The 13,675-nt window shown below is 35.1% G+C and overlaps 2 protein-coding genes across 3 annotated transcripts; both read left to right on the top strand.

Moving 5' to 3' along the window:
- Positions 1-3,937: 3,937 nt before the first annotated feature.
- LOC116655139 lies at positions 3,938-4,154 on the top strand. Its single transcript, XM_032452442.2, has one exon. The coding sequence runs from the start codon at positions 3,938-3,940 to the stop codon at positions 4,028-4,030; it is 93 nt and encodes a 30-aa protein (XP_032308333.1). The 3' UTR covers positions 4,031-4,154.
- A 94-nt stretch (positions 4,155-4,248) lies between these two features.
- On the top strand, positions 4,249-13,492 carry LOC6504496. Of its 2 annotated transcripts, none has more exons than XM_014903989.3 (3): positions 4,249-4,388; positions 12,189-12,576; positions 12,638-13,492. In XM_014903989.3, exons 2-3 carry the CDS (start codon positions 12,190-12,192, stop codon positions 12,842-12,844), a joined length of 594 nt encoding a protein of 197 aa, XP_014759475.1. In that variant the 5' UTR covers positions 4,249-4,388; position 12,189; the 3' UTR covers positions 12,845-13,492. The 2 variants fall into 2 exon arrangements, with proteins under 2 accessions (XP_014759475.1, XP_001967011.1); XM_001966975.4 differs by lacking the exon at positions 4,249-4,388 and adding an exon at positions 9,645-11,459.
- Positions 13,493-13,675: the final 183 nt, after the last annotated feature.

Consider the following 13,675-nt stretch of genomic DNA (forward strand, 5'->3'; position numbering starts at 1 on the left):
TTTCTTCCAGCTCCTTAAACTTGGTGATGACGGAAAAGAAGCTCTCGTCGGGGGTTTGAGATTCGTTGGCTTCTTCCGAGTCACTTGTTGGTTCTATGTTGGTTGTAGTAGCAGCCTCTTGATGCTCCACAGGCTTCACTTCTTCCTCCAGGACATTCGCTGCAAGCTTCTCCGCAGGCACGTCTCCAAACTCCACATCATAGATCTTCGAAATGGACGGAATGACTTCGGTTTCCAGCATCGGATCGAAAATCGGGTACTTCTCGACTCGAAATTGGATCTGCGAGAGGATGATCTTCTCGAAAAAGGCAATTAGATCGTTCACGTGGTGGGTCTTCTCCATAATTATCACAAAGTATCACAATTGGGTTAGTATTTTGAAACAATATACCAGAAAATTTAAAAAATTTTATCGAAATACATACAAAAAAAAAATAGAGGAATGGGAGAACTAAATTTGATTAGAATTATAAAAATATTAAATTTTTATATAAATCTAAACGTTATCCTACACTCTCGGGACTGTGACTGAAATTCATTTTTTGGCTTCAGTCTGAGGTTCGAAATTCGAATTTCGGTTCGATTTCGAGGCCTACTTGATGGGGATTTTTTTCTTAAAAGTAAGTAAGTACAATGGGACTGATTGATGTACAGTGGGATGTATATAAAATATATTATAAATATTTTTATTTAATTATTTTGGGAGGAATTATATCTAATAAATTTTCAATTATTTTTCCTTGAAAGTATTCCAACCTCTCATACTGAAATTTGATTTCTTATTCAGTCTAGAGTCTAGAGTCTAGAGTCCATAATCTAATTCTCCATATCGAAGAGGTGTAAATAGAGGCGCTGCCACAACAATAACTTCATAGACAAGTCTCTGTTTTCCGACCCATCGGCGACAGTACCACCCATCCCAGCCCAGCCCACTCCAGCCCACTCCAGCCCATCCCAGTCCATCACCACCCCCACACTTTTTATAAAAACAAAAAAAAAAGAAAAAAATGAAACCTGTGATGTTTACCTTTACGGAGTCTACTGAGTATGTTTATTTTGTTTTTTGTTCGTTTTCTGCCAGCGAGGTTGCGATAAGCTGCCAGCAAAATAGCGACTTCCCGTCCCGGCCCGGTAATAAAAGATGTTTTTTTTTTTTTTTGCTTTTTTTCCAGCGACTGGCCCGGCTTGGTCCGGATCTGTTATCAATTGTCTCCGGGAATACGGCATAGAGTTTATCTACCCAACAAGAGTATCTAATTCTAGAGGGCTTTGGGTTTCGGACAAGATGCAGATACTTACTGCCCAGTTACAGATACAGATACAGATTCGTGGGACGTGACCAGCATTTCGCTCCAAGTTTTTCCGCTCCAAGGAAAAGGGGGTCGATCACGTTTCTTCCATAAGAACCTTAAATGGTTCTCCATCTCTCCCTCTCTTTCTCAATCTCTATACCCATCTCTATCGGATGCGGATCTCTCTCTACCTGGAGATTCTCAAGTCATTGCTCTATTCATGTGTTCATCGAACTTATAGTATAATTTATCTTTTTTTCTTATCTGCATAACGGTAAGAGTAATATCATCCTGCCTATGGAGCTATGAAGCTATGGAGCTATGGAACTGGAAGGTATCCAGGCTAATTGTCCATTTTAATGGCGTCCCATTCGGGGGCATTGATAATCCATTGACCCACATTTATTTTCATTCCGAAGCTCGCAAATAAAATCAAATAATCATCAAGAAGTGAAGCACACATTTCGAATGACGCAATCCGGCTTTTAAGGTTCAATAGGTTTCTAGATTTTCAAAAAAGTGTAACTAATTATTTACATATTTTAGAAAATTGTTTTATTTTAATTATAATAATTATTATGTTTGCTTTTATTTTTTTTCATTTTATGAGCCTCAAAGTTTGAAAATAGCTTTGAAAAACATACTTTTTAGATTAAATAATTTGAAAATATACAATTTATTTACAAAAAAAATGTCCCAATAATTACCATCCTTAAAAAACATTTTGGTTTTAAAAATTAAGCCCCTGATTATAATTATATCTTTCCCAAAAACCACTTAAATCCATAAACTTGTTATTCTTAAACCGAAAAACCCCCAAAAAAATATATATATATTTCTCAAAACTCATATCAAAACTTCTTAAAAAAAAATCCCCATAAATCCTGTTAATTTTCTTTTAAAATCATAAAATCATTTTCCTAAAAATTTCACAGCTCCTTATCATTTATCCCCAAAATTCCTTCATAAAAATTATCTTTAAGAACTATTTAAAAAAAAAATAAACAGAGACAAGTGCTAAATTTCATCACTTTCCAGGGTTTTTCTTATTTATTCTTATTTTTTTTTTAAGTAAGTGAGACATTAAAAAAAATTATCTCTTATCACTCTTATCACTGGATCCCATTTTTTTTCTGCGTGTGCAGATTGTAAAAAAAAAGCAACAACAAATACATTAATTACAAAAACAATATCGGTGCCGCAATGTGTCACATTGGTAATCAGATAACGACATCTCTCTCTTATCAGTTCAGAAGCCTACAAAAGAAACAACAAGAAACAGAAGCAGAAGCTGCTAGTCTTCGGGTTTCTAGAAGACGCCTCTTCGGATCGCCATTCTCACAAGATTCGCACTTCGGCTGATCATCTGTGACCTAGAGAGCAAGCGAGATGGCTAGAGTGGGAGCAGAAATCGGCGAGAGAGCAAGCGCCACAGCGAGAGAGCCAGCAGGGAGCCATCGAGAGAGAGAAAGGAACTCTACGAAGTGATCCCCAAAAGAGAGATGCTCTTACCTCACCAGGAAAACTGTGACTTGTTCACAGTGACTACAAATTTGAATTTTTTTTCACAAAAATAAATATTTTTTTTTATTTTTATAAATTATATTTAAATGTAAAATTTTTTATTAATATTTTATTCATTATTTATTTAATTTAAGCCTCTTTTTTGAGTAATATTAGGCCGAAAATAAATATATTTCTAGCTTCTAGATTCTAGAGTTCAAATATCACTCATACGACCTGTGGTTCAAAGTCTAAAGTGAAGAATGCTTAAAAAAATACTTGAAATAATCTTCAAATATACTAAATAGTCACACCAAATAAAATGTAATAATATAATAATACTATTATTTAAAAAATATACAGACCAAAATATATAATAATTTTTCACAAGACAACACTGCGTATGCGTAATATTTTTCATCTCTGGACCCTGGAGAGACATTTTTTTAAACTTTTTAGGGCCAAAACTCTCCAAAACTGTGACTTCTGGTCTGTATAATTTAGGGATAAAATCTATAGCCCTAAATGTATTATTTTTTATGAAAATATATAGATTAAAAAATTAAAAACCCCCAAAATCCGATACTGCTCCCTTGTAACAGTGATCTCTGTGGATCATCACTGACTGCGAGCATCTGCCACCCCACTCCCCCCAGCCACCACCTGCGACGTCGGCGTCGACGCCAACCACTCGGGCCGTCGCTGCCGCTGCCACTGCCAGCGTCGAAGCCGGGCGGCGACATTGGGCATCCGAATCGGAATCGGAATCGGAATCTGGCAGTTGCTGCTCAGCATTGCTCGTCACTGGTTCGCCTCGAAGAAGCTCGGAAATAAGTGGCCTCGTGAAAGAAAAGCTGATCCGCAGAAGACGGCAGAAGAATCGCAGAAGAATCTCACAAGCAACAGAATCAGAAAATATATATTTCTTTTTTTTTTTGCAATTCTATATATGCTGAAGAAGAAGAATGTGTGTACGTGAACGCAGTTCCTGATCTTTTTTTCGACCGGTCGGCCAGTGTTTTTCGTTCCAAAGTTCATCGAAGGAGAGAAGAATTCCACCTCCACTCTCCTCCACCCCTCTCTGTAGATCTCTAGTGGCAAAGAGTCCTGCAGAATCGGAAGAAACGCGTAGATCTGTGGGGATGGTGCACACTGGTTGGATCCTTTGCGAGCGAGGCGAGGACCCAGATTACCGCAAGGAGCACTACGAGTACACCCAAAGCCAGCACCGATAGAGGGATAAGGGTGTCCCACTGGCCCCCCTTACCCCACTCCCAGCCCCTCCACCAATTAAAGTCCAACGATCTCAATCCAAAAATCAAAACAAAAAACCCCCAAAAAAGAAACAATCGAAGCGCGTGCATAATATTTTTGTTTAAAAAAAAAAACAAAAAACAATACACTTGGTGCTATTTTTTTTTTTTTATTGTTTTGAATTTTTTTATTGTTTGGTTTTTGAAACTGTGAAGAAAGAGAAGAAGAGGTCGCGAAGAATTGCAGAACCGTCAGGAGAGTGAAAAGAGAGAGAGAGTGCGTGAGAAGAAGAGTCTCAAAGCTACAGCAAGAACCAAAAAATAATAAATAAATATACAAGTGAGTACACAAAAAAAAAATCTATAAAATAAAATAATATAAAATAATAATCATAAAAGAAATAGAAGAAAAAATATATTAGAAGACTGTCTTTAATAAAAACTTGGCTAGAACCAGTTGAGAATTATAAATGAACTTCGATCCTGTTTCTCTCAGTTCTGAAAATGCCGACAAACATGTTTACCCCACTAGGCACCCACTTTTATCAGCTACCCCCCTTAATTCTAAGACTAAAAATAGACCGAAGAAAATGGGAAAAACCAAAGGAGAGAAAGGGACAAAGCTAAATGAATCTAAATCTGTTTTTTCTCTTTTTTTTCATTATTATTATTATTTATTTTTTTTTTCTTCCATATGTGGGCCAACTATCAGAGAACAGGTGTTTCTCCTTATCTCTAAGATACTCTATATTTCCTATAAGTAGTGTATATTTTAGGGGAATATCTTTGTATCTTTGTATCTATGTATCTATCTATGTTTTTTTGCAGAAAACTCTGACAACAACAGATAAATTATTTTTATTGATAGCGAAGCCAACAAAAAACATTTAATTCTTTAATGTTTTTTTTGTTTTTTTTCATCATTTTCATCATTAGTTTCTATATATAGTATCTTTCAGATACATACTTCTTCTTGACAGAAGCATAAAAAAAAGAACCAGAGCCGGACAAAGAGGCAGCAATTTTATTTCTATATCATGGCTTCCAATTATTGTCAAACACAAAAAAAAAATGAAGAAAAGAATAAAAAGTTGCGGCTACGTGACCAAACAGGAAATCGAGAAGCTGTGCCGGCCAGAGATCTATTTGGCCAAAGCTTTCACTTTACAGGGGTCATCCCGGAGAAGCCCCCACCATGCCACACAACTATGCCACAACGAGGCAGAGGCACAGTACCACAATTCAGTCAATCAATAAGGCAGAAGCACTCACAATTAAACGGCACTCGCATCTGATCAATTAATACATTAATAATGCCACTCCATGGCGGCCTCATCGTTTCAGCTGCCATTTGTATCTCGTTTCTGTCGTTTCTGGTTTCTCGTTTCTAGTTTCTGGTTCATGTCAAGAAATGGAAGGAATGAGAACAAATCTGGTGGGGTTTTTAGGTTTTATACTAAATATTAGTCATGTTTTTCAGTTGAAAATGTTTTTGAACTTGTTTGGGGAGGAGTTCTAAGAGAATTTGAGCTTTAAATTAATATTTACTCTTTAAAAGTTACTAGTCACTAGTTACTAGTTACAGGTTGCAGGTTGCAGATTGCTAGTTACTAGTTACTAGTTACTAGTTTCTAGTTTCTAGTTTCTAGTTTCTAGTTACTAGTTACCTAAGCATTATACTAGTTACTAGTTACAAATTGACCAAACTCATTTCTACAAAACAACCTAGCTACTATTTACAATCAAAATCAGACTCGTTACTAGTTACTAGCTACTACTAGTATCTACCACTACTAGTTACTACTTTCAAGATTTGAAAATATAACTCTTTTATGTTCAGTTTTATGTTTTACCTCTTAATTGAATAGACTTGTTTACTAGTTAGAAGAAAGTCATACTAGTTACTAGTTACAAGTAGTTTTTTGACTCGTTACTAGTTACTTGTTAGTTTATTGATTTATCAAATAGAATAAAAACTGCTACTAGTTGCTAGTTACTAGTGAATCAGACTCGTTACTCTTTACTAGTTACTTTTGAAAAACTTTTAAAATAACATACTTTAGAGACTTTTAATTCTCAAAAAATGCATATTTATCCAAAAAATAGTCTGTTCCACTTTTTTCCCCATATTTTTTTTACAATTTCCTTTAAATAAATTTTAAGAATATTTTGTGACCCTACTCCTATGCCCCCTGCTGTTGCCCCCCCATTGCATCCAACTCAGACTCCCTCTCGGCTAAGTGGGCCAGACAGTTCCCAAGAATATCTTGGGGGCGTCAGTTTCGTCAAGTTTTTCTTCATTTTTTTTTTATGATTTTCTTGTCGCGGCAATTAATGCTAAGAATTGTTGTTGCCACACATCGGATAATGGTGAGGATGGTCGGGAATATCGGCTCAAGAATGTTCATGAAATTGTTCATTGTTTTAAGAAATAAGTAAAAAAAAACAATAGCTTCTTTAATTAATTAAAATTAATTAAAAGATAGTCTTAAGCTTCTCTAAAATCTAATCTGCCACCCAATTAAAGTGCATTTCAGAGACACTCGCCCCTGGCAACGAGGTCTGCTCCTCCAAATCCGTTCCAAATCGGGTGATAACTTCTATATACTCTATCTGGGATTACTCTAGAGAGTCTAGAATTATCTTCCAGGCGGCTTAAGCCTTCTATATTGCATTCAAGACTCTTATCTCCTAACTGATAAGTTTCAGAAAATTCCAGGCCAACTGCAAGAGCTCAGGGATCTGGGATCTGGGATATATATCTGAATCATAATATATACAACACTCTGCTGCTCTCTCTCTCTCTCGTATATATGACGCATTTCCCGAAAAGCAAATAGGGAAATTCAGTCGTTTACTGAGAACAATATACTTTTACGGCTTTGTTGTTATTTTTTCCCCTGTTTTTTTGTTTGTTTTTATTTTTTTTTATTTTTGCGGTAAGGTTAATTCTCCGTAAATCTTGCGCACTTTCCAAGCTGTAATTTTTTAAAAATAAAAAAAAAAACCCAAAGATATAATATCACTTGAAGAAAAAATCGAAGGTCTTCGAAGACAAAAATGCACATTAAGCGGGAAGTGGGAAATAAATGCATAAGTACTCGATTTTTTGCTGAAATTGTCTTTATGACATAGGTTTATATCATATATAGGTATATAGATGTGCAGTCTTGTCCCCCGATGTCTGGACCTCTGGCTAATTTATACTCCAATTGGGTTTCTGGGCCACTGCTGACGCCTCTCGATTCTCGATCAAAGTCGACTTTATTTCAAAGTCAAGCTCAACTTTAATTTCATGTGTTTTTCCAGACTGGGCTAGGGGTGGTAGAGCTGCGTGATAACATATATTATATATGGTTTCGGATAACTATAGACTGGGACTGGGACGGGGAAAATGTCATTGCAACATGCAACCTAATAGATAAAGTATCTCAACAAGTCCCCAAAAAATATATATACTCTTTAGGAAGTATTTTATTTTCTTTTCTCTTGAGGAACTCTCATTTATATCCTATAACATATATTGTTTCAGATATCTGAGACTTAGTTATACAACTATATTATCTTTTATACTATAGTTCATATATCCATGAGTCTCCTTAAAAAGAAACTCTCTAGGAAGTATTTCTTTTCAGTTTGGGAAGCCCTCTAAGAAGTTCTCTCTAGTGTATGTATATAGAAAAAGCCCTATAGTTTCAGATATTTATAGACTGAATTTAACTTATATATTGTAAAAACTATTATTTTATAGTTATTATATCCCCAAACCCCCAAAAAATAAACTTTTTAGTAAGTATTTCGTTTTGGAAACCCTCTTAGCCCTCTCTAGAAACTCTAGTATATTTGCAGATAACTATAGTCTAGAGTATCTGAATATCTGAATATAATATATTAATCCCAAAAAGAAACAGAAACTTTCCAGGAAATATTCTTTTTAAGGAAGACCTCTCTAGTAAACCCTTGTATAAGCCCCACATAACTATATATTTTAAGATATCCTCAGACTAATATACTATTTTATCTATTAAATAATAGTTATTATATCAATAAACCCCCTAAAAATAAATTTTGTTAGGAAACTCTCTAGTAAGTGGTTTTTTTAAGTCCTAGTAACTAGTAAGTCCCTAGGAACCCTCTTAGAACGCTAGTTTCAGAAAACTATAGACTAGAATCACCGAGAAACCCCCCAAAAAAAAGAAACCCTACCTCTAGGAAGTAATCCCAGCCTCTGAAGCCAACGACTCTATAGAAATATTCCATACATATTCCCCATCTAGATATTCCCCATTTATTTAACAATTTTTATGAAATCACGTTCCCCAGCGGAAGTCTATAAAGATTTCTTACTTTTTTTTGCATTATTATTTTTATTATAAGCCCAATGAGGAAGTACCAATGGATAAAGATTGATTTTGTATCTGATACTGATACTTATTCCGATTCGTATTCCGATTCCCAGATAATGAGCTTCCAATAAAAAATAAAACTAAAGTTAGTGTCGCCATTCTCAGGGGTTCTCAGGGAAATAGGAGCTCTGTTCCAGACATTTGTTTACAACTTTAATCACCCAACTGATGATGATTGAAAAAATAAGGGGGGGTAGTGGTATTCAGTAAACACAGACATGATTTATTGTTTCGAGATGCAGTCCGAGTCCGAGTCTGCGAGTCTGAAATTCGAGAGCCAGACTGACTGAGACTGGGGTTAATGCGCTTTTCGATTCTTACGCAAATCGGTGACAAGTTTACTGTAACGGATCCCCCGACCCATAACTGGCTCCTAAAAATAAAAATAAAAATTCAAAAACACAAAAAAAAAACAATAAATTAAGACTGATTGAAGAACTAAATCATCCGAATGGAAATAATAACGAGGAGCGGACTTGACAACCGGTTGTATTTCGGTTTCTTGTCTTATCATTTTCGATATATACTATATCTTTGTATCGCAGTATCTGTATCTTTGTATCTCAGTATCTGTTTCTATCACGAGATGCAGTTGCTTGTGAAATTAAAATTGCAAATTAATTTTTTATTTTTATTGTTTCCTTTATTTTTTCTCATCTTTTGAGATTTCCAGACTATTTGCCAGACTTATTCTTTATCTCTTGGAGCTTGTATCTCGTCGATACGATTCTCTAGAGTTCAGAAAATTCTTCAGATAAAGTTCAAAAAATGGCAACCGGTTTTGCTTTTGTTTTTTTTTTTGTAAATACTTCCCCGCTATCATTATTTTCTTAAGCAATTACCAACGCAGTTGAAACCTTTGTTTATTGTCTCCGATTGCATTCAAAAAAAAAATGAGAAAAAAAAATCAGAAAAAAATAAAAATTCATAAAACTGCTACGCTTTTCATTCTTGAAATGCAATTTATATTTCAAGTGTTTATAGACGGGGGAGATACCCATTAAAAATTGAGACTTTAAGCCTCCCATTAAACCTTAAAACTATTTGGGTTTCAGTTATAATTAAATATTAATTGTTTGTTAATTTTTTTTAAGGTTTAAGGGCAAAAAGTTACTATCTAGTGAGCCTTTTTCTTGAAAAAACTCTATACTTTCCAAAGCAATTACTCTTAAAAAATTTGTATTTATTTTTTAAGAGCTTCTAGGATATCCTTTAGTCTTTTATTATTTTTTTGAAACTAATTCCCGGCTTCCAGCATACTTTCATTATGCTAACTGGCCGCTTTTTTCCGCCAGACACTCTTCCAGTCGGTCTGCAACATTTGTCCGGCCCAGAGTGCCACGAATTGGTTCAAGCCAGTCCGAAGCCGACTTTATTTGTTTCCCAAAGTGTGTGAAGTTTTTTTTTTAAGACCAATGCTAAAGTGCTAATTTTTTAAGTGTTTATGCTCGGCTGGTGTGGAAATTTAATTTAATAATAATATCTATTAAATATATAATATATTTAATATAAAATATAATCACGTGCTTGAACCTCTCTTATCAGTACTACTCTTTTTTAAACTCATTACTGATAACTGATAATTGTAATCAGAAATGAAAAATTCCCCAGAAGATGAAAACTTTAAATGAATATATATTTCATTCGGATTCTGTATTTCTTATCTCTGGCGTTGTAACACGTTTATAAGGCCAGCACAAAAAAAATAGAAAAAAATACAAAAAAAAATATAAATAAAAAACAGAATCATAAAGACTGTGAAGAATAATAACAACAACACTATAAATAAAATGCACATAAATTACAGAAACTATAAAGCGAAAAGAAGCAAACATCCACAATACAATATAAATAGATATAAACAGCTTTGTTGCTGTTTACTCAGTGATTAAATAAATAAAAAATAAAAAACAAATGAATTAAAAGGCTTTGAATTCCAGGGCGAATTCAGAGAAAATTCAAGGAATTCTGAAATCATTGAAAAGTGTTTACAAAAAAAAAGAATTTTAAGAAAAAAAATACTAGAAATATTTTTATAGCCTTGCAATAAAATATAATTATATTATAATTTAAATAAAATAAAAATTAAAGAAACTTACATGTAAACTTAAGATCTACAGATCCTTTACATAGGATTTTACATAGGATCTACATATGTACATTCCACAGTACTTATGGTCCACTTAAATGCCATCACTAACTAACGGTGCTTTCTGCAACCGACGCCGCAGGCTCCGCAAGCCTTATAAGGCAATCACACACATACACACACATACACGGAAAGGGACATTCCGAAAAAGCGACTTTTTTCAATGAAATCACTTTTAAAACTTAATGACAACACTTTTAAACACTAACTGGATATACAAGGGCTTTATTTAGTTAGGGATTACCCCTTTTTAAAGACCAAAACACACACAAAACTACGATTTTCCAAAAAGGACGCACAAAACAAACAACAAAAAAATACAGTCGCCGGTAGCCGGCTCTGATCTTTTGAATTTGCATTTTAAATGCTATTTCTCCATTTTTCCATTAATCACAACACCATTAGACATTAAATTAAACAACTATTTTATTTAAAACACTGACAAAACACTCACAAAACTAAATTAAAAACACAAGCAAGGATTTAAAATGCAACTGATCATGGTGGCTGGCGAAGATGGGGAATGGGGGAGGGGACAAGTGCAGCTAAAGGTGACACTTTGCCAGCTCACCAATACCGATACTTTTTTTGATTAATCGATATCAGGTGATTGGCGCCAATTCAAACTTTATTTGAAATATATGTAGTTCTACGTTTCGCAAGGCTATAAAACTATGTATCATTGAATAGATATTCTTACAACAACAACAAGACAATAATAAATTAACCAATTGATATCAATAAAAAACAAAGAGTACAGAGGCTCAATAATAAAAAAAAAGGAGAATCGAACGCAAGTTGATATCAAAATGCGCGCTGTATATGACTTGTTGCTGAGCAACGCCTTCGATCCCAGGTAAAATATATATGAAAAAATATATAGAACGCAAGGCACAGGCCCTCAAACACAAACACAATATAACCATTTATCGGAATATGATATATCTGGGCGGGTAATTGAATGCTAACCAATGTTAATTGGACTCCGGACGAGAAATGCTTAACAAATATTTAGTTTTTGTGACGCAGTTTTCGTTTTCTTTAATGCGGGAGTTGTTTAATAAATAAATTGTACATCCATTGCAAAATATTTGCCCAACAAATTGAAATACGGAAGGTGTGGAACCCCTTAATTAATAAATCATTATATCAATAATAAATAATAATATTTGTGATCGTTTTGAAGTGATTTTAAGACCAATACCAATTAGTGGATTTTTATAAAAATTATGAAATTGGCTCAGAGCTAATCACCCCATTGTGGGGTTAGCTCAGCGATTACGATTATCGGAACAAGTACGAGTCGGTTCTCATGCCTATTCATTGAGATCCAGCAATTATCCGGCGATTCCCATGGAATAAACATGAGACCCGGCTCCCTAGACGTTCCAAAATCTTTTCTACATCAAGGGAGATTTAATAATTATAGTTAGGAACATAATATTTAACTATAAGGGTGTTTAGGATCCGTATTTACATTCAAATATTACAAAGTGGCCTTCTCTTATAAAATATTCAATTAAATCTTAAAACTATTAAAACTATAGACTCAGACCCTTATTTTAATCAAAAATTTATTTTCCAGCATGGTGCTCCAGAACCACAACACCGTGGTGGCCCGCTCCACCCTGACCCCCAACAGCAGCAGCCAGAACTTCGGCTCCCACTCGATGGCCCATGGCTCGGGCGCCTCCGGGCGGAGTCCGTTGAACGGCGGACCCAGCACCCAGCGTCCCATCGTGGACCTCCTGGTGGCCATGGTGGCTGTTCCCGTCCTCATCCTGTGCGCCCTCCAGCTGGAGAAGAATCTACGCGATGAGGAGTCCCGCTGGCTGGTCTTCGCCCTCGGCATTGGCATGCTCATCATCTGTGTGATCATCTGCGGGTATGTGACCCATCGCATGGGAGTCTGCATCTGGGCAGGACCCATTGATGAGGCGGGAAACAGAGCCGGTAGCGGAAATATGCCACATGTAATTAAAAAAAAAATATATATTAATAATAAAGTATATTAATTATTGTGATAATTACCAGATCAACTCCCAGAACGATGTCCTGCGCATTGTGGACTCACTGCCGCCGAGCTATGATAGTGTGGTGAAGTGTGAGCTGCCACCGCCGGCCTACGACTGCCTGGTAATAGATCTGGATCTGGTTAAGGATCTGGAACCGCCACAGACATCGGCCAAGTCGTGTGCCGGCAGTTCCTCATCCATACCAGGTGCTACTCTGCATATTTGAAGACCAGGATCAGGACCATGATCAGGACCAGGATTAGGAGGAGAGAGAATCTAGAGATTTTTCCACAAAAACAAAAAAAAAAAAACAGGCAGCACAATGGATTTTCTGTACTTGAACTATTTAAAGACCTCTGGATGTGGGAGAGATATGGAAGAAATACTCCATCCCAGAGGTCTGTAGCTAGGGGATATATAACACCTATATATACCCGATCATATATCAATATCTAAGCATTAATGGCATTGTATTTACTTTGTTTTTAAGCATCTAGTATTGTAATTCGTAGACCATTCTATCATTACTTCTCTCGCATTGTGTATATAGTCCTCCGACCATAGCATCTAGTCCAAAGTTGGATATATATATAATATATATATAATATTACTTACTGAATGCCAGGAACCAAACTACAGGGTAGCAGCCTAGCAATTAGTTTTAAAAAAACACACATTTAAAATTCATTCAGAACAAAAAGAAAAGAAAAAAAACCTGTATATAATTATATAGATTACGATAATATTACGATCACTATTACCATAACGATTAACGATTAACGATAATATCGATAGCCATAACGATAGCCAACAAATGTGAAAAAAAAATCTTTGTTTGTTGCTTTCCAGAAATAAAGAATTCCTATTAAGTTTATTGAAATCTTAAATGATTTAAAAATTACAAATTTTGTAGCATTTCTTAGGGGGTTTGTTGCAAAAAATATATAGCATGATTTTGGGCATAAATATATATAATATATATAATTTTTTAAAAGGTATGAGTGTAGGGTGTAGAGTTCGAAACTAGTTTCTGAATAATGAATTTTTTCTAAATAAA

The sequence above is a fragment of the Drosophila ananassae genome, chromosome XR (assembly GCF_017639315.1).
Source record: "Drosophila ananassae strain 14024-0371.13 chromosome XR, ASM1763931v2, whole genome shotgun sequence".
NCBI lineage: Eukaryota > Metazoa > Arthropoda > Insecta > Diptera > Drosophilidae > Drosophila > Drosophila ananassae.